This window comes from Bactrocera tryoni, chromosome 1, assembly GCF_016617805.1.
Source record: "Bactrocera tryoni isolate S06 chromosome 1, CSIRO_BtryS06_freeze2, whole genome shotgun sequence".
Classification (NCBI taxonomy): domain Eukaryota; kingdom Metazoa; phylum Arthropoda; class Insecta; order Diptera; family Tephritidae; genus Bactrocera; species Bactrocera tryoni.
In genome coordinates this window covers 13,899,743-13,922,583 of record NC_052499.1, presented here as the reverse complement: position 1 = coordinate 13,922,583, position 22,841 = coordinate 13,899,743, and the positions used below count along the sequence as shown (strand labels likewise).

Below are 22,841 nucleotides of genomic sequence, written 5' to 3'. Positions count from 1 at the left end.
GAGGCCTTGGAAAAAGCCGAAATTAATTTGTTTACAGTTTATCATTTAATTACGAGGAGAGAATTTCAACTCGCCGCTAATAAGAAGTCAACATTTTTGCTAAAAGTTCAGTTGTTTGTCCATTAAAGGTGTAGTTTTGAGTTTTGCGAGAGCATAAGAGGTCTATTGAAAAGCTCCCGGCATGGCACATAGATTAGACTACTGAAACTAAATGATTTTTAGACAGCCCTAACATTCAAAAGACAGGTATCGCATCATTAGTTTGGTAATTATATCATTTTGAGTGAAGAACTGTTGTTATTGTGTCGGCTGGCAAGCTTATGGTATCTGTATTTAGGGATGCACATGTAATAATTTTCATTGACTACCTTGTATAAGGTAGCACCATCAACAGCGACTACTACATAGCGTTATTGCACTGTTTGAAGAATGAAATCGCCGAAAAATTACTGCATTTGAAGAAAGCGAAAGTGCTGTTTCAACAACACATTGACCGTGTCATAAGTCAGTGAAAACGTTGGCAAAACTCCATGGATTGGATTTCGAATTGCTTCCGCAACCATCATATTCTCCAGATCAGGCGACTTTCTCCTTTTATTTTCTGCTCTTAGATCTCAAAAGAATGCTCGCTGGAAAGAAATTTTCGTCGAATGAAGCGGTGATCACCGAAACTGAAACCTACTATGAAGCAAAAGACAAATCGTACTACAAAAATGGTATCGAAAAGTTGTAGGATCGCTGTAACCAGTGTATCACCCTCGAAGGGAACGATGTTAAATAAAAAAAACGAATTTTGCCCAAAAATGTGTGTTTACTATGGCAATCAGGGGACTTTTCAATTGACGTTTGAAAATTTTTTGATTTTTTCTTAAGAGAAAGAGAAGAGAATTTTAGAACAATTATTTTTCGCGCTTCTTCGTAATTTTCTCTCAACACAACGCAAAAATGACGATAAATAAATTATTTTATTGGTTTCTAAACCAATTTTATTTCAGCCAGAAAACATTATTTTTTTTTTGAATCCTTATTTATCACAATGCAAACAGAAAAAAATCGAAAGTGTTTTAGCATTATTTCATTTCACTTTCACGCGCATATCGCTAAAGTGACGTCACAAAAAGGTGCTTTTCAGAATTTTTAATGTAGGATTGTAGTTATTTCTGTAAACTTATAAGTAAAACATGGTAAGTTACACTTTATGCAAATGAAAGCCGTGCTAAGACTCCAAACTGCTATCGCAAAGCTATTTTCGGAAGAGTTAAAAGCGCCATGCAGTTTTATTTGCAGTTTATTTTAGGGCTATTTTAAGCACCAAAGACAAATATTAAAGTGTGTTTTTTAGATTTTCGAGTTTCTTAGGCATGTTTTGTGTACAGTTAGTAGAGTAGGTAAACATGAAATGGATTTCGTGAGTGTAACAAATATGAAGTGGAATTTTTTTTCAGCTTAATAAAATATTTGAACAATTGTTTTCCCATACAAAATACATAGCTACATATGTACATATGAATCACTTGCTTGGAAACATTGAGGCGCATTTATGTGTTTTTAAGTTTTTAATAAACTTTTGATTTGTTTTAATTTCTTTTCAAATAAAATTATTATGATAAAACCACTGGTTTTGGTACTGAAACCATAAAATTAGATTAAAAAATTTAAAAATATAAACAAAAATTGAAAAAAAAATAAACCTTGTTAACCCTCTGTTAATTGTAGTGGGTCTTAGTGCAGCGAAATGTTTATATTAATTTTATTTTTAATTTTTATTTTTATTTTTTTTTTTATTTTTTTAAGCCTTTACGGTGTTATTAATTGTGAGCTGCTTTGAGATTTCGAGAAATCGAGTTGAAACGGATCCGGATAACTGAGCTCGTGTGGTTCAAAAGCAATCATATATCAAATTCGAGTTGAAGCGGATCCGTATAAATGGACCCATGGAGTTAAAAAACAATCATATGTCAAATTCGAGTTGAAACGGATCCGGATAACTGAGCTCATGTAGTTCAAAAGCAATCATATATCAAATTCGAGTTGAAGCGGATCCGTATAAATGGACCCATGGAGTTCAAAAACAATCTTATGTCAAATTCGAGTTGAAGCGGATCCGTATAAATGGACCCATGGAGTTAAAAAACAATCATATATCAAATTCGAGTTGAAGCGGATCCGTATAAATGGACCCATGGAGTTCAAAAACAGTCTTATGTCAAATTCGAGTTAAAACGGATCCGGATAAATGAGCTCATGATGTTCAAAAACAATCATATATCAAATTCGAGTTGAAACGGATCCGGATAAATGGACCCATGGAGTTAAAAAACAATCATATGTCAAATTCGAGTTGAAACGGATGCGGATAACTGGACCCATGGAGTTCAAAAACATTCTTATATCAAACTGCGAGGCCAGATTAAAAAATATCCAAGAAAAATGTAAAATTTTATTTTATAATAAAATTTTTTTATATTTTTTTTACTATTTCTTAATTTTTACTCCTTGATATTTCTAAAATATGTATAAAAAAAAGTATATATTTGCACATAATTTTATACACATAACTGTTATTTACGTCTATGTCATCTTTATTTCCAGCACAATATCAATATTTATCATGTATTAAAAAAATATGTAAATAACGGTATTTCATTTATGTAGATATATTTTATTTCAACTCTAAAACGTTGTCAATAAGCCAGTGCAGTACAATAGAACAATATTTAAATTAGTTTTCGTACACAAATAAAAATGTTGATTTTTCAAAAAATATGGCCATATATAGAAATGTACATACATATGTTCATACATATACATATGTACATATATAGTATACATGTAACGTCCAATGTCAAACTGACACCCATCAATCTTTTCACGGCACAAAAGGTGCTTTGTAACTGTTGTTATTTTACCGTTAATCAAAATATTATGATTGGTGTGATAGGGTTTGTGCTGATAACAATGGCACTATCTACATACATACACATTTATTTATGTATATGTACATCTAGGCGTGTAAATAAATTTAATCACTTTTTCTGCCTGTTTTGAACACAATCAATTATTAAGAGTTTAAATAAACACTGCAGGAAACTTCACATAACGTTTAAGATTGAGTAGTCTTCTAGCACTGCTTTATAGGTTGGGTTGTAATATTTGAGTGAATTTTTTATTATAATTATTAATAGAAATTACAAAATTTTCCATAACAAAACATAAAAATGTAGATTAAAAATTAACACCCTTATTTGATGAAAACAACAAGCTTTTTCATATCTCTTTACACACACTCACACACACACACACAATATTTTAATAATTTTTTTTTCAAAATTTCTGAACTTCTTATTTGATTAAAATACACACACATACACTACTTCAATTAATTTTTTTTTTTTTTTTCAAAATTTCTGAACTATCACACACCTTGCTTTAGCAGCAGATAAGCATTTTTGCTCGCTCAATAAATTTTTAAGCACTTTTTGCATAAAAATATTTTTTATTATTATTTTCAATAATTAAAACATTCAAAAATTTTGTTAACAATTTTAAATATTTTTATTTTTTTTTTATATTAAATATTTTTATATATTTTTTAAATCATTCAAAATTTTGTTAACAATTTTAAATATTTTAAATTTTTTGTTTGAAAAAAATTTTTATATATTTTTTTTATTAAATATTTTATATTTTTCCTAAAAATTTTGTTTCTTTTCCTTTTTTTTCGCGCTAAACACAACACAAATAAAACAGCATAATACAGTTATGTATATGTGGGAGCATAAACGCCAACTCGAAGAAGTCGCGTACCAAAGCGAGTCTGAGTAGAGTAAATATTAAATAGTCGGCGCGCGCGTGTATAACTCGAGCGTTTGATTGCGACAATAAGCGCGAGGCGTTTGAATTTGCGCCGAACCCTTGGTCAGAGGCAGCGTGACAAGTGTTGCTGTTGCTATCAGCCAGCCAGCAAGCGATCGCAACCGAATAGTTCAACACAAAATAACGAGCAATTGAGAGCATGCAATAAAGAAGAGGAAATGCGCACACCTTCACGCACACACACACACACTGCGAAAATAAACATAAACAAACAGAGGAAGCGAAATGCAGCTGACTGGATAGAAGGCAAGAAAGCGGGAAAATCGGCAAAGCGGAAAAGCAAGCTGAAAAGGCAGAAAGCCGAATGGGGCCGGATGTTTGGGGAATGCGGCGAATGGCTGCAAAACTTAAGCAGCAGCGAGTGTGCGAAGGAGAACCATACAAATAACACCGTTATGCAAGAGAGTGAGAGCGTGCAGTGAGCTTTCAAGTTCAAAATGAATGAGCACTTACGATCGCTGTGGAACAGCTGTGTGTTTGCTTAATATTTATTGTTTATATTTTTTTCGCTTGTTTCTTTAAGACGCGGCAAATAATTGCATAAACAACTACACATTTTCAGTTATAATTCTTTTTTTTTTAATTTTCGCTCATTGCTGAGTTAGAGAGAGAGAAAATGAGCATAAGGCGGCACAATTATCTATCATGTTTTTCACTGGCATTCTGATGATTCAATAAAAAAATAAGAGAGCGGTTGAGTCTATTGGAAGTGTTTTGAAATTTTTGCAAAAACGTTTTTTTCACTTGGACTTCGAGAATAGTAAGCCCGCAGATCTTTCAGTAGAACTAAGACATATAACGCACTCTTTATTTCAACCAAATTTTAGCTAAATACGATTTAACACCGTTGGAATAACTTCGTCTTATGAAATTAAATTGTGGCAGGAAAAAGTTTTCTAAATGACTTAAAAATTTTAGGACATTACGTGCTAGAATTTTCTAACATTTTGGTATTCGGTTTCGTCTTCCCTCGTCAATAAATAACGCATTCAATCATTTTATTTAAAAATTAGTTGGAATTCTTTGAGCTATATTTATTTTGCTTATAGTAAGTAGTTAGTAGGCTCTTAAGCTTCGTTAAACTCATATCCCAATTTTTGAAGGTCAAACGATATGGCAGTCAGGTGCAAAGAAGTATGGCATTATATGAATACCTTATTTAGTAAATTATCGACCAATTAATAAGCGATAAATACGAACACACTCTCATTGTTTATAATCTTTCGTAAAATAAAGTATGTCAGAGCAAAGGAATTATGAGTATGAAGCAAATCTCTAAAAGAAAACAACAACCATAAAAAATACAACTTTACAAGGGTGAAAATTTGTTAAAAAATCACGTTCGAATTATTAGAGACGACAATTTCGGAAATTTTATATACATTGTGACAAAAAGTAGTCGGAAATTTACCGGGTAAGAGGGCCATGTCCCAAAAGTGCTTATAAAAAGTGTTTCAAGGACTGGAAAAATCGTTGGCTTAAGTGTACGAGAACTGCTATATATATGTATTCTGGCCTAGGGCAACACTAAGCGTTGCTAGGTGCAATCTGACATTTCCATTGGAAAGTTAGAGATTTTTAGCATAACATCACTCAGAACGTTTTGTCATTTAATCATGAACTGTTTTATTTACAGGGAATTAAAAATTCCATCTCGGCCAAAAAAATGGGATCATTTTTCGTGCGATCAACTTTCGACGTAGACTATCACGACAAGACTGCATTGATCTAAACTAAAATCTTTGTATGGCTATGAAGCACCATCCTATAGCACTGGCGAAAAACTGGTACAACAAATTCAATCGTAATACGTCTCGCTCAAAGACGAATTCCGTGAGGTCGTCAAAAACAGACCGTTGTGCCCAGAAACATGATGCCGTACGTGAACTGATAATGTAGAGACCGTCATGTAACATACCTTCAGATAGAGGCATGCCTATGCATTTCTCCCACCAGCATGACATTCGATATTGCATGAACACCTGGCCGTAAAAGGTCTCGATTTGGATCCGCACAGATTGACAAAATCGTTCAAAAAACGACTCCGTGCCTGGATTGGTGTAAAGAAATGCTGAAAAATACGATGCCCAGTAGCTTCAAAACGACGTTTATCGTCACAGGTGATCGAATCAATCTAGAGCCCGTTGGCTAAAAGAAACCATTTTCGTTGATACATATGCAGCAACCTACGTATTACATTTGGTGTGGATTACTCTGGAGGCGAAAAAATTAATATTGATAAATATTTGAATATTTTACAATTTATTAACAATTTCCGGTTACCTTTTTTCAATATATATAATATTAAGATAAAATTAAAGCATTAGAATTCAGTTCCCAGGCCTACTTGGTCTACGTAACGTAGACGATCTCAAATTTACTTCCGCCAGGGTCAACGTAGCGTCAACAACATTCTCTAAACTTTTTGGAGAATGTTTTATAGCCGAAAAATTACTATATTATGAAAAGCGATGAACAACTCCAGTCACTTTCATTGGCACTGGACGAAGGGGTTATCGAAATTTGGAATTTGATCATAGAATCAAAAGTCCATGAGGACAAACAAAGAGTTCGGCGTCCAAAATCATAAGCTAGGCAATGAGATTGTGACCAGCTAAAGACTATAATTTATCAAAAATACCCAAGCCCAAGATCCTATAATTTTTTGTCAGAATGTATTCTAGATTATTCTTTTTTGGTTTCAGATTGCTAGGTGGACATGCAAAGAAGACTTTAACGCTCATTTACAGACTGTTGTCGATAAGGATCAGTATCAGGTACGGGTATTACACAGGTAATGAGAACAGACTATTTATTTAAAAGTGACCCTTCGCGAATTTTTATTCAGCAAAGCTAATATAACAACTGTTCCAAGATAGCTACGTTGCGGTCGAACATTAATCGATAGAGAAAAAACTTATAAAAAAACATAACAACAACAAAAATAACTGTTTTCGATATTTTTCTTTTTTTAAAGTTATTTCACTTTCATTAACAATAAGCAAGCAAGCGTACACCAATAACACTCACAACAACAATTAGGTACACCTGTTTTTTTTTGTGATTACGATATACGAGTGTGTATTTTTTGCGCATGGCAATTATTGCTCATTACCAATTCAAATTTTTGTTTAATTTTGATTGATGATTGTGATGTGGCTGTGGGTGTCTGTGTGTACTGGGGTTTCTGCTTATAAGGAATTATTTCGACTTTCTACTTTTTCAAAGCATTGAATGGCCTGCGCACTTGCGTGTTGTTGGAATTTTTAAATGCAAAAATCTGTGATAAAAAATGATAAATTAGGCAAGATCGAGATTTTTTCAGAAGACGCTATGGTGTAAACCGAAATACAGTAGTTGAATTGTAGAGTGAAATGATGTTGTTGGTATACGTATTGGTACTTTCGATTTATTTTTATGATAATTTTTTCTTTTCAGTGAGATATGCGGATAGTTAAAAAAAAGTGTAAATCATATACATTCTGACAAAAAAGCACCCGGAAATTTTAATAAAATTCTCCGGGTTTTTGTCTAAAATTTTGTATTTCTAGCCGAATTTCGTGTGCAGAATCGTTGCGAAAAACAAAAAAAGGAAAAGGCGATTCAGTTTTATCAAAAACACAAGCCTACGAGAGGTACGAAGCCTTCAAAGATAGTCGAGAGTTACTCTTCAACTGGTGAAAATATTAAAAAAGAAATGAAAGGTCCGTTCTTGCTTGACTCGTCCGGATAAAGTTGAATTTTTTCAATATGAGTATTATAAATAGGTCTCTTTTCATGGCGAGCATTATAACAGCCGATGAGACATCGATTTACGAGTTTGACATGCAAACAAGACAACAATCTACAGAATGAATGAGAAATAGAGGATTCGAAACCAAAAAGACCACGCCAAAGCCGCTCAAAAATAAAGGTTATGCTCATTTTTATTTGAAATTCGTGGTTTGGTGCATCCTGAACTTGTTCCGGAGGGACAGACGGTGAATAAGCAGTTATATTTGGCCGTATTGCGGCATTTGTGTAAGAACATCCGTCGAAAACGGCCGAAATCATGGAAGAGCAATTCATGGATTTTACACGATAATAATGCACCATCGAGCCACGATTGTGACCGAATTTGAAGCCAAAAACACAATGAATAGTTTTTCTTGTTCCCAAAACTGAAATTGACGCTCCTTGGAACCCACTTTCAGTCAATCGAAGAGATACAACAAGGAGGAGCTGAAGGCGATTCCAAAAAGGGCTTATGAAAAGTGTTTCGAGGAGCGGAAAAATCGTTGACTTAAGTCTATCGCTTGGAAGGCGACAAAATAAATATTGATGAATAATTAAATATTTTGCATTTTATTTACAATTTCCGGGTATTTTTAGTCACAATGTAAATATGAAAATAAAAAAAGTTCAAATAACAAAAAAAAAAAACGAAAAATAGGTAGAGTCTCTAAACGAAAACCAGACACATGACTTGTATCCGATATATAGAAGTTTTGAATACAACTAATTGGTACACATAAGACAAATTATCACGAGCCACCAATATTACTAGAAGAAATGTCAGGAATTTAAAGCTTCAAGGCTCATATGATTTGAAAATAAATAGTTTTTATTTATAAAAAAAAAATATATATTTTAATTTATATTTTTTGCTTGTTTAGAAAACAGTTTTATTTTTTCCGTGTAAATCTTCAAAGCAATAAAATAAACTTAAATGAACCAAGCACCATCTGGCGGGCAGCAGGAACATTTATATACAACTATTGTCGACGGTAGCTTTTCACCTTTCTCACCACACTACAAAAAGCTTCAGTCAGAACATGTCAAAAAGCACTACTGCGAATTGGAGGAGCTTTCTAAGCTTCTCACCACACAATAATCATGTTGAGTATAAAGTATGATTAATATAAAAATAAACGTTAATTTCAAACTCACCGCTTTGCGTTTGTCCGCCTCGGTGGCCGCTGAATTTGAACGGCTTCTAAACAAATCCATCACTTTGGTCATAGGTGAGCGGGATGCGTCTGAGCGACGTACCGCTGTAACGGTGTGATAGTACTGCAAACAATTTAGAAAGCGATAATTAAATTAATTAGGAGATTTAACAAAATGAGTTGCCATAAAATAATAATCAAAACATAATTTTTAAAAAACTACAGCAACAGTTATAATATTAGAAACGCGCTTTCATAGTTGAAAGCTGCATTACTCATCAACCAGCGCCCCCAACTATTTGGCAAGACCACACTCACCTGGGCATCGCTGCCTTGATGCGGATGCGCCGATCCATCTTTGTACTTATTCTTCGCACTGCCACCCTCGGCGGCGGTTATCGTGACCGCCGGATGTTGACGCTTATCATGATGATGATGACCAATTAGCCCTGAATTCTGCATGGCCACCTTCATTTGATTCATTATGCCGCCGCTGCCGCCGCCGCCACCAGTGCCAGAGTGTGTGCTACTCGAGCTGCTGTTGTCTGTGCCGGGCGCACCGGCAACACCGCCACTGCCAGCGGCCAAGAGCAGTGAATCTTTGCGTTTAGCATCGGATTTGGCGCGCTGTCGAAACACATCGAAGATGGTGGGACGTCGATTCGGGCTGGCTATACCGTGCACGGTCGACTGGTTGAGCACGGGCGAGTCTTCGCCGCTGCGACGTCGCTCCAACGAACCGGAGCGCGTCGAGGAGCCAACACGCTCTGTACTACGCGATATTTTCTCCATATTGCGATTGAGCTTCTCCAATTTAGCCGCCTCGCGTTCTTGACGTCGCGCCGTTTCGCGCTCCAACTTGCGCGCCTCCTTCTCGCGACGACTGGCTTCCTTTTCCTGTCGTCTAATGGAGAGTCGCGAGAAAATAAAAGAAATTTAAAATTGATCATCAAAAATTAATTAATTATTTCATGTAAACTCACCGCGCCTCCTTCTCCATCTTTTTGGAAGCCTTTCGTGCTGCTTTGGCATTGGGTTCCGCCGGCGCGCTGGAGGGTCGCGAACCTGGCAAGCGTCCATCTTGTTCCTGAAAGTGTACATGCCGCTTGTGAGTATGTATTCTAGGTGTTTTTTGCATAAAAACAAATGTAAATTGTCGCGATTTTCTTCTACTTCGTCTAAGGATAAAGAGCAACTGTTCCACGCAGCAGCGCCAGTAGCACTGACTACCAACTTTTTTGCACGCAGTCTATATTTGGCAAAATAAAAACCACTCTGCACATATTTATGCTTGTATTCATACATACAAATTTATTTGTGCGCTACCAAACCCCTTATAATTGCGTAAGTAGTTGTTAGTCAATTGTTGACACAAAGTTAATTAGCCTCAATGAATTTTGGCCACTGGAAGCCACACGTAGTGGTCTAAATCAATTGCTGGCAATTAATTTGTCTAAGCAAGTCAATAAAGGCGAATGCTCGGAACGGTGTGAAAACAAAAAGGATAATGATAACGCCCAGCAGGAGGCGTCTTTACATCGATAATGCTGATGTCAAATTTTCGGTAGTGAAAACAAACTATAAATAGTGCTTGAATCAAAGCAAGAAAAATACAAACAAAAATAGTAAATATTCTTGAAGAAAAGAAAACAATTTAAGAACAAGATCTCGTGTTTCTTAGTCCCCGCTGCTGTGAAGGGAACAGTTCACAGTAGTTGCAATGGAGGGCTACAGTCCGTAAAGAGTCCGACCCCAAAAGCGTTAACACAACGGATGAGAAAGCTCCGCTACGCTTTGCGAGAGATGCCAAAGGTGCTACATCGGCGATAAAGACTGGACCGTACTTGCAAAACCCAGTATGGAGCGGTTGAAAACAAAAGCGACCTACAAAGTAGCGTTGCAAATCCACTAAAGGCTTCGCTGTAATTCCAACTGGACGAAGGAAAAAGAGGAAAATATGGTTTGGGCTTTGGGCAAAGATTGGAAAAAGGCCGAGTATATTATGCATCGAGTCCGCAATTCACATCCTCGGATCCGCGATTCGCAAACCGGTTCCTGGAAGGAATTGCAGCCAAAAGGCAGCGGTTCATTGAAAGTGAAAGGCGGTGCCGGCGAAGCGACCGAGGAAAAATGACGTCGCTGTAAAGCCAAAAGTCAGACTCGATCGAAAAGAACCCTCAACGTGCAGAACAAGAGTCAAGAGGCATTTAATCGCGAAGCAACCGCTTTGGACAGATCAGACAGAAAAAATGGAAAGCGGTAGAGATAAAACCGCTGGATGCGCTTTTCGCAAGACTGGACAGGCACGTCTAAGCAAACATATGATGGCGCGGGCTGGCTCATTGGGGTTAATATATTAACATGCAAGAACAACCCCTCAGTGCTATGGGTAAAATAAGCGGTTTGAAGCTTTAAGGTCTGTGAGAGGAACTCGTTCTGGCCATAGTGGACCATACTTGCATACCGTTCATTCCGAAAGTGAAGCTTTTTATAACTCGTAGTGTAAAAAAAGAAAATTCACTGCGACTTTTCAGGAGACAAAATACTGATTTTCCGACGGAAGACTAGAGTCTGCTTAAGGGCACCAAGGAGGACGGCAGCCAAAACGAAAAAATCCTCATAATAAATAACTCAGCCGAAGACATACTATCAAACGGTTCGGGAAGATTTCTTGGGGGTAGCGTGTACCTTCATCTCAAGAAGCGTAACACGGCTGACAAGAGAGAAAACACATTAGAGGTGGAAAAAGAACTAGTATAGATTTTGGAACACTTATTAAAGCTCCACGAAGCAGGTAAAGGAGAGCCGCAGTTTCAACCCGACCCCGGAAGAAACCGGAAACTGCATATGGGCAAGGTCATATCAGTCGAACTCATCCTCAATTTATAGAGGATCGGCTATGATACAGTTTGACTTCAGGAACCATGGATAGATTTTGATACTGTCATTCCACGCCCAGAAAAGTCAGATCAGGTCACCATAGCCTGGACGAACCTGAACGAACTTGGATGTTTCTTTTAATAATTTTGCGAGAGTAAAACCTATTTCTCTTCATTTTTCGAAATCATGCGAACAGAAAACTTTGACTTTTCATTAAAAAAATAGAAATCATATTCCATACATGCATATACTATACATATATATGTACATAAGTACATAAATATGTACATAAGTATGTGTATAATATAATCAACTTTTGTCCAATTACGTGAATAATCTGCAATTTATCAAGCTTTGAATAAACATGGCTAGCCGAAAAATACAAATTTGTTGATTAAAGGGAATTGGCACGCATTTTGTAAAATATTTGTTGGAGAAGGAGAGTGCAAAAGAAATGTCACAAAAAGAAACATAAAAATAATTTGACGAATAAATTATAACCTGAAGAGATGAAAGTGGCAATACGAGTCGCACGCAGTGAGTTTGCAGAATAAATAGATTGATGAAGTGCACAAATTTTCCGAAATGAAAATTATCCCGGCGCCTTAATTCAGCTGATAACGCTGACAATCCCTTTTTTCTATTTATAAGTATTGCCACAAACTTTCCATTCACGCTAAGTAAAAAAGTACACACATACATACTTATGTACATACATATGTATATATACATATTTGTATATATACACATACAGGTATTTACATGTATCCATGCATATGTAGAATAGCCCTAAGTAGGGCTACAGCCAGCTGGTGTCAAAAATATGCCAACATGCAGTTATTTGTGGATCAATTACGTCATAGCATGGCGATGAACATGCCCCCATCCATTAATAAGCTTGTATAAATACAGTGCCGAACCTGAAGAACCAGAACCGTGGCAACGAAATACATACATGGTATGTGTACATATGTATGTATGCATGGATGTATGTGCAAAAAAACGTCGCAAGAATAATGCAAACGCAAACGGAGAAGAATAGCGAGCAACGCTCAGCGGGAGAAAGAACAAGCGAGATGAAGCCATGGAAGCGAAGTGGCGACAAACGAGAATGCAACAGGTTTCTAAGAAGTCGCAAGCTGTTAGCGCTAGCACAAAGTCACGTGTGTGATAACAGCTAAACACACATAAGCAAATAACGTGGAGAAGACTACGTGAGCAGAATGAAAGAAGTCTTAATGTGAAATCAAAAATGACAAATTATATGGATTGTTAAAGAAGATGTTTCGTCACAATTCAAGTGAAGAAGATTTAGTTCTGCCGAAATAGACGAAACACTCGCACTAGTCGCGCCTCTGGCATACCTAATAACGGTGTTTTCAATAGGGACGCTACAAAAGTAGGGACAGCAAACGATGACATAAGTATTTTTTTCCTGCTCTTTTGACATTTCCCTTCAGTAAGGTTTGCCATTGAATCATGGAAAGATATACGATCCAACCACGAGTCAAAATTATTAAAATTTACTACCGAAAGTCAGTTGAATCAACTTTAGGAGCGCTACATCCAATTTACGATCGTCATAAACGTCCTGTCAGATCGACAATTGAGCGTCTAGTGTAAAAATTTGAATTCACAAGCTCAGTACGAAATGTTCCCGTGCCAGTGAGACAAAGAAGTGCCCATAGTGTCGAGAATATTGCTGCCGCTAGCGCATCAATTGAGGAAGACCCAAATCAGTCTCTAACACGTCGTTCTCAAGCGTTGGACATCTTTGTGACGACGCTGTGGCGAGTTTTGCGAAAGAATCTTGGCCTACGTCCTTACAATATAAAATTGACGCAAGAACTGAAGCCGCTTGACCACCAGAATCGTCGTATGTTCGTGAAATGGGCTGAGCAACGATTTGAAAATGATCCGGATTTTCATCGAAAAATCATCTTCAGCGATGAGACTGATTTCTGGCTCAATGGCTTCGTCAATAAGCAAAATATGCGTTATTGGTCAGGCAGCACTCCATGAGTCACCTTTGCATCCCGAAAAAATTACGGTTTGGAGTGGTTTATGGGCCGTACTTCTTCCGTGATGATCAAGACCGGCACGTTACTGTGAATGGGAATCGCTACCGTTCAATGATAATCGAATATTTTTGATCCCAATTGGATGATATAGACTTGGACAATAAGTGGTTCTAACAAGACGGCTTCACAAGCCATACAACTAATGTCACAAGCGCTCTTATTGAAAAACCTGTTATAATTTCTCCTGTGCCTGGAGTTCTCAGGGAGGCCGGTGCTCTGCCACAATGTTTTGCTGAATTCTCCGATAATTCACTAAAATCATCCCCGAGTCCTGCGCCACGGTTTTCTCTCTATATCCCTGAACATAAATATGTATATACATATGTACATATGGCTACAGTACAGATTCCGTCTTTTTCGCCCCTATTTCCTTTAAGTTTTCTTAACTGAGAACCATTTCAGATATTTTTGATCAGCAATCTCATCCTCGAAAAGAGAGAGGAAGCCATATTTATCCCTGAACATAAGTATGTATGTATATACATATGTATGTACTTATGTATTGTAGTTTCATGCTTTTCCACATTATGCCAAAGCTAGTTACAACTGACAAACAGCCATATGCGAGCCACTAATCAACACCCACAAATTCGACTTGCCTATAATTTTTATATTCACACAGCAGAGTGTTCGACTAAATCGGAACAAGGCCAGAAATTGTAATGAAAAATTCAAAAAAAAAGTCAGCAAAGTTCTTCAATAGACACACGCACCAAAGCTGGTATGAGATATTCTCATCACGTGCCCGACGTGTATCCAACTTCTCGACATACATATAAATGTATGTAAGTTTGTATGTATGAAAGTATGCAGCGCGCCAACGGTGTATCGCCAATAGAGAAAGAGCAAAGCGTTTGTGGAAAAGGCAAGCAAAGTATAAACAAATTACGTTCAAAGCGAATTTGAAAAGGAAAAAAGAGAAGAAAATATGAAAATATACAATAAAATGAAAAAAAAAATCCCAAAACCGCGTAGCAAGTTCAACAAAACGGCAAACAATAAACTATGCGAAACCGCAAAACAATTAGCACAAACAATTAATGTTAAATAACATACTTATACACATACATACATACATACATATGTACATAACTTTTTGCAAAAAAGCGACATAGTAAATATGTTAAAAAAAAAATTGTCGAAAAAACTGTCAGATAAAAATACAGCGCCAATCAGACAGCAATAAAAAGTGTTTGTACCAGAAAAACAAAAACAAAAACTTTTGTGTTTTGGCTCGCCATCTAGACGTCTACGTGATCGCATATCTTCAACAAAAACATATGTACATATAAACGACGTCATAAAAAGCTAAAAGACATTCATAAAAGCTAAGAAGGCAACAAATAAGTGTGCTTTGCTTTTATGATTATCAAATCAAAAAAAATGTTTGGGTGTAAACACATACATATGTATGTATAAATATATGTATATGTATGTACATAAAGTAAAATAGGAATTTCATCAAAAAAAAATATTGAGACATATGTATTCCTTCATGCCACTTATATCACGCCAATTTTTTTGAAAAACAGCTGTACATTGTTTTTGTAACAAAAGTAAACGGTTTATGCAAAAAAAACCAAAAAAAAAATCAAAAAAATCGTTTATCATTGAGTATATTTGTTTTTCATTTGAAGGCTACTTCAGTGAAAGGTTCTCACATTAGCGGAACTGGAACTTTATGAACGGATATCACATAGTGCTTGCAGCAAATGTTACTTTATCAAAGTAGACAAAATCTTTGACTTCTATCTGAATACCGAGTATAAAAATCACATACACTATATCCGCTCTGCAGAGAAAACCCAACAACCCGTAGAGGTACCTTTTTCGATAGCCTTTTTTTGACAGATCAGCTCACGCGTACGTCGTGTTAAGCTATCATGTTATTTTTTGTTTGGCATTTCATCATAGAAAGACTTAGGCCTAAACAACGTTTACAAATCGTTCAACTTTATTACGAAAATCCACGTTCGGTAAAGAATGTATTACGCGCGCTGCGGCCAACTTATGGTCAACATAATCTGCCTACTGAGCGTACTATTCGCAAAACCATCACCCATCTTAAGACCCAGGGTTCATTATTGTAAAAAATTCAACTGAAAGACCACGTACAACACGCAGTCGAGAAAATATAGCAGCTGTAGCTGAGAGTGTACACGAAGACCGTGAAGAGTCGATCCAGCGCCGTTCACAGCAACTTGGACTGACGTATGAAACGACTTGGCGCATTTTACATCGAGATTTTAAATTGAAAGCCTACAAAATACAGCTTGTGCAATAACTGCAGCTGCTCGACCCTCACAAGCAGCATCGCTTCGCTCTATGTTCTTCGCTCTTAATAAGTTTCAAGAAGATCAGACGTTTTCCAGCCAAATTTTGTTCAGCGATGAGAGCTATTTCTAGCTCAATGCGTGTGTCAACAAGCGAAATTGCGCAATTGGGCCGAAGAGCAACCTGAAGAGAATCAAGAGCTGTCATTTTATTCAGAATAACAACGGTTTGGTGTGTTTTTTGGGCCGGTAAAATTATCGGTGCAAATTTCTTCAAAAATTATGGCGGTAAGAATGTAACCGTCAATGGCGATCGTTATCGCGTCATGATAATCGACTAATTGATGCTTGAAATTGAAGCTCGTGATCTCAGCGACATTTAATTTCAACAAGCATCATCGCATCAATCAATGGATTCATTAAGAGAACACTTCGGTGAGCAGATAATTTCACTTTTTGGGCCGCTCGATTGGCCACCAAGAACGTGTGATATCACACCGTTAGACTTTTTTCTGTAGGGATATGTAAAGTCTAAAGTCTATGTGGACAATTCCGCTTCGATTCTGGCCTTGAATCAAAACAACACGCGTGTTATACGTCAGTTACCAGTCGAAATGCTCGAATGAGTCCTCGAAAGTTGTACTCAACGCCATCCCCATCTGAGACGTGATAGCAGCCAACATTTGAAAGAGATAATCCTCAAAAAATAAATGCCAAAGAAAGCTTTTTCGAATGATAATAAACATTCCCCATTAAATTAGAAGTTTCTGTGTTTCTTCTTTAAAAAAAAAAATAGGATCACCCTTTACAAGCATATGTGTAGTGTTGGTGTGTTTGTAGGTATATCAAGATTTGTCGTGTTTATTGTTGAATTTTTGAATGAAATTTCGCGCAAATGAAATTGATTTTAAAAGTTGAAGGCACAAACAAAACTGTTAATGTGTATATTAATGCAAATGTACATATGTATATATGTACATACTTATATATATTTCTTCAAGCATATGTATGTAAGTAAGTACAAAAGCGTTTAATAGCTAAGCGAACAAGTGAAAAGCAAAAGTGAAAAAATTAGTCCAACTAAAATCGAATAAACAATCAAGCAATGTTCACCACAATTAGGACTTTGTAATGGCTTTTGCAATTATAGGCAAACAAATAAAGGTGTTTTGGTTTGTCAAGTCTAAAAATTTGGCAGCAAAGCGGTTTAGGGTATTTAAATAGTGACTTTTGTGAAATATTGGAGTACTTATGTAGAATTAATTTGTGAATTATAGTAAAATAGTAACATAACCTTTATTTTTTAGTTTCGTGTGTCATCAAGGGGGACAACTAGCGTGAAATTTTGAAAAATCGTTTTTTTTTATTTTTTCAAATTTCGATAGTCTATACCTTTACAAAAAACATACTAAAATTTCAAATCGATAACTCAACTAGTTTTTGAGTTACAGCCATTTAAAGGGTAGTCGCGCAACTCAATTAGCTTCAGTTTAGTTTTGAAAGCGTCTTTCTCGAAACAGCACTTTTCGAATTTGCTGCAGTGATAACTCGAAGACAAATGATCCGTTCATTATGAAATATTTCTGCCTGTCTTGTATATAATTCTACATATAATGATCTATTAGGTTTTTGATCAGATCAAACTCCTATATACTGGATCCTAAGACCCTTACAGATCGACAAAGCGCTTTGATAGCTCTCAAATTTGTTGAGATGGCTAATATCAGTTTCGGCTATGTCTTCTAGTTCACCGAAGTTGGACAACGGAGGAGAAATTCAACTTAGAAAAAAGCCGCCATTTTGTCAATTTTTTTTTCATCGTAGGTCATTGTGCGGAGAATATCTTCTAGTTTAAAAAGAGTTTTTTAGTTTTAGGTTTCATCCACGGAGAAGGCCGAAATTGCTGCAGTAAAATATCTTTTTATTGATTTTGTTCGGTCAGTTTGTATGGCAGTTGTATGTTAAAGTGCTTCGATAACGGCGATTCCGACAAATGAGTAGCTAGTGGACAGTGAAAATAACTATTTATATACATACATACATATGTATGTACTAAATATATGTGGTATATTTTATAGTGTCTCTGACATTTCCTTCTGTGTTTTACAAACTTCGTGGTAAACTTCATATACCCTACTCAGGGTATCAAAATACCTATGTATTGGTTAGTCGAAAAATTTTTTTCGTATTTCTAATCAAATTTTAACTTTTTTTATTTATAATAATAAATAAATAAACAAATATGTAATATTTTGGTCGACCACTTTTTGCCATTTTTTCGCTAGAGACATTATTCCATCAGTGTAAAACTTTCATCAGTGTAAATCGAAATTCCGAAATTTCCAGAACGGAAGCGAACGAACCATTGTTGTGATACACGACTGTTACCGCATCCTCTCCGTAAACTTCACAAATTTCATTGATGGCTTACGTAGCATTCTTTCTTTTTTTTTTTTGGTGAATAAAAATCTCAGCTTTTCAACACTATATGATATGAGACAATGTGATAAGGCTTGCGTGGCATTCTTTCTTTTTTTATACAAAAATTTCAAAATATAGCGAATTTCTTCATTATTTTCACCCATTTTTTAACAGCTGTAACTTTTTTTCAACCTCCCCGAATTTAACTTTTTTTGGTGAAATGAAGCTTAAAATCTCACCTTTCCAACACTATATGGTATGAGACAATGTGATTAGTAGCACTGGAGATATACGATTGCAAACACATCGATTGACAAAATACGAAAAGACTTTTTCGACTACCCAATACATACTAGTTTCTTATTGGATTTTGCGAGTAGTAAAGTTTTTAGGTCAATATAGATTATGTAGGTGTCACAAAATTACAATTTGTTATAGATATTTTAGTTTAAAAATTATTTGAAAAAATATATATAATATAATGTTATTTTTATAAAAAAATCTATTAAATTTCATGTCACATTAATTAATTATATAAATTAATCTTCATTAAGATTAAGATATAAAATTTCATATGCAGTATTAATTAAGCACACATCTCATCTTGCTTTCTTCGGGAGCCAATAAGCGATTGTTACTTTATTTGTCGTTGAAAGTTTTGCGAACTCCAACTTATTCATAATTTTTGGTTTATTTTTTATTGTTATTCATTCTTCTTTACCCAATTTGTGCTTTTTGTTTACCAAATTACTAATTTGTTTCCTGCTTAATTTATTTGTTTACAAATGTCTAGCTCTGTGCGAACCTTCCATGTGGTAGAAATTTTCGCTGTCGGCACCGAATTCCACCAAAACGCTATATTTAGCATTAATTGTTTATTAGGAGCCAATTTCGTTGGCTTTTTCAACAATTCGTTCTTTTTATTCTTCACCGATTGAATATGTATGTATATACATTAGAGCGGGTTGATTTAGAGGAAGCCAAAAAACGGGAAAATCGAGTATGCGGGAAATATTTTATGGATCATTCTGCATAACAAAACATGTTGCAGTAAAAAAAAATCGACTCGTTCTAATGTACATACATACATATGTTCGTATGTATGTATATATGCATATAATACTATAAATTCAAACGGCATTTATTATTTTTATTATTTTTGGGTATGAAGAGGCGTCATTGGAGGATTTTGATTTATTATATTACTGATATATAAATATGTATATACATATATATATTTCTGATTTATGTGCAAATATTTCTTTAACGGAAGAAACAACGATCTTTGGTAGTTCGGTAATCGTAATCGTCTTGATGACGTCAATTATATATTTTGTGGGTTGCGGTGAAGCCTAGATTTTATAAGTAGAGCATATAAAGCGTTAACGAGTCAGATCCATATTTAAATGAATTTTCGATGCAAATATTCATTAAATAATTATTCATTTCTAAAACAGAAGACATTGAAACTGACATCTTTCATGCCTCATATGCATTGGCCAACTTTGAAAAAATAATGCTACTTCTTTAAATTATAATTAGTTATCAAAGTATTTTTCTTTTTATCTCACACATAAAGCCAGATTTTAGTCGAAACTTCATCGCATGGACTCGAAAAGTTTAATATTCTCATTCTATTCAAAGTTAAGTTAATGAGTTACTTTCGAAATAGGAGATTTTTACTCGAAACGGACGAGGGCACTTACAACTACACAATCTCCAGTGGAGTACCTCAAGGCTCGATTTTAGGCTCACTACTATGGAACCTGATGTACAACAGGATGCTAAGAATGCCGCAAGAAAAAAACTTGAAAACAATCGCATATGTGGATGACCTCATAGTGGTGTCAGTGGCTAAACATCTGGATGACCTCTGAATCAAATGCAATGCCTGCATATAAGGTTTGCGTCGATGGTTTACTACCATGAGTTTAGAGCTGGCGGAGCAGAAAACAGAAGTCTTGCTCGAAAGCCTCTGACATTTCCTTCCAGGAAAATTGAAGAAAAGATATCGCCCACCATAGGAGAATGTGAGATTACTTCGCAGCTGAATTACCTTGGTGTAAGAGTGGACTTAAGACTCAAATTCACGGAGAACTTGGAAAGTACAAATAAAATCTATAATGCTTTATCTAGAATGATATCAAATAAAGGTTTTGTGCGTTCCAGGCGACGATTTTTAATAGCTAAGGTAACGAGTGCAGTTATACTATATGCGGCTCCAATATGAATACAGGCGCCAGATATAAAATCATATGCTAGACCAATTAACGAGGTGTATAGGCTTTCTGCAATGCGCGTGATAAATGCTTTCCGAACCATATCAAATGACGCTGCTGAGGTTTTAGCCAGTATGGCGCCGATTGACATACAGGGAGACGAATTCGCGCGAATATGTAACTTATCAGAGACGTCTACTGCAGGAAAACGAGAGAAGAGAATAAAAAACATCGCAATATGGCGAACTGCATGCAAAGGACGGTGGACTGATTCCGGACATACATTCGTGGATAGATAGACAACATGTGGACTTGGATTTCTACTTGACCCAAATACTCAGTGGCCATGGGTGCTTTAGAAGCTACCTATACAAATATCGTCATGACTTTACTCCATATTTTCCGACCTGTACAGAGTGTAAATCTCTGAACACGTACTCTATGTTGTTGTTGTTGTTGTAGCGGCAGAATTCTGCCGAGTTGACAGTCCTTGGCCGAATAAAAATACGGGTTACGTAGACCCGACTGAACGTGGAAACGTACTCTATCATTGCCTTCGGTTTTCAAGTATAATTGAAAAGCTGAAAATCACACTTGGAGGTAGTCTCACGGTGGAAAATTCGATTGCATTTATATGCGAGTCCACTGTAAAATGGAAAGCGTTCAGTGAAGCGGCAGCTCTAATTATGACAAGATTGAGACATTTACAACAGATTAGGCATCAGTCAGTCCGTACAATAGAGGAGACTTAAATGTCTTCTTCTCTCCCATGAAGTAATACCTTTTAGGTTAGGTTTAGCAGATTAAAGTGCCGCACTCCGGCTTTCAATGCTTCCTCCTACTATAAAAAAAGGCATTGGGCAACTACTCTAAATAGCATACTGAGCAGGATGAGGATAACTTCAAGGTGGTGAAAAATGTCTTTACCTAAAAACCATTGTATGAATCTGTATATAAACATATGCATTAGAGTGATTCAAAAAAAAATTTTGTTTTTTTTTCGTTTGGTACTCGGAAAAATAGGTTCCTAGACACCTCTAAGAAAGCCTCTCCAAACATGAGTTTTTAATTGTAACGGGAATTTCCTCCTACATACAGTTTTCTATTTTTTCTTATTATCAGATAGAAAAATTTATATCTCGCTTCCAACTAATTAAAAAAATATCTTGTTCCTTAGATTTTGTAGGAAATTGAATGCTCTACAAAAAAGGTCTATTATGATTTTTTCGTAAACCCAAACGTTTAAAAGATATTAACAGTAAAAGTTTGATTATTTTTGGGAACATTTTTTATTTCTTATGAATTTTATAACTCAATGAAAAAAAATTATTATGAATAGATTTTTGGAGAGGCTTTCTTAGAGGTGTCTAGGAAACTATTTTGGGAGTACCAAACGAAAAAAAAAATTTTTTTTTTGATCCACCCTAATATGCATTGATGTTTGACGATGAATATCTCGTAAACGCTTAACTTAATCAAAAAATCATAGGAGACCATTTCTATAGAGCAGTAAATTTCCTACAAAACTGTGAGTTTCATCATTCATAATAATTTTTTTTCATTGAGTTATAAAATTCATAAGAAATAAATTAATTTTTTCTTACTATTCAGCGCTTTCCGTGCTAACTCTTCTATCATACGGGTTGCTTTCAATCCACTTACATAATTTTTCCATAAATGCTTGTAAAGTATTTTTCTTAAAAAAAACGTATCTTCGCTGACACAGTTGCCAGGCAAAATGTAAAGAAACTGGCTGAATCAGCGAAAATAAACGTTTTAACCGAAACTACTGAAAATTTCCGCAATTGTGCAAAGCCAATAAGTAAACAAGTAAGTGTAAAGTATTGCAAAGTTGGGAGTTTATAAATACAAAATTACCCTCACGCTATAAATACAGTCGAAAATGTAAAAGTGCTTACACTTTTACTCGCTTTTATGGCCGAAGAAAGGTAGCAATCAGTGCACACCCATATAATTTGAGTTATAATTAGACAGATGGACAAGTGAAACGGTTGGTAAACAAAGGCACACACGCAAATGTATTTGTTTATATCGATGTTTATCTTAAAATGCATATTTATATTGACTTATCAGTCACAATTCTTTTGCCCAGCTGTTAGGCTAATGGCCTGTTGAGAAAGATGCGTAGTCATATTTGTCACA

The 22,841-nt window shown here is 35.6% G+C and overlaps 1 protein-coding gene across 3 annotated transcripts in view; it reads right to left on the bottom strand.

The window, feature by feature from the left end:
- Positions 1-22,841, bottom strand: part of LOC120767948 (5'-AMP-activated protein kinase subunit gamma-1) — a 218,201-nt gene that overhangs the window by 112,764 nt on the left and 82,596 nt on the right. For all 3 annotated transcript variants that reach the window (XM_040094354.1, XM_040094338.1, XM_040094346.1), the window contains 3 exons: positions 9,788-9,891; positions 9,123-9,708; positions 8,806-8,928 (listed from right to left, as the gene is read on the bottom strand). In XM_040094354.1, the coding sequence (XP_039950288.1) occupies positions 8,806-8,928; positions 9,123-9,708; positions 9,788-9,891 (813 nt within the window). The remainder of the gene's footprint in view (positions 1-8,805; positions 8,929-9,122; positions 9,709-9,787; positions 9,892-22,841) is intronic.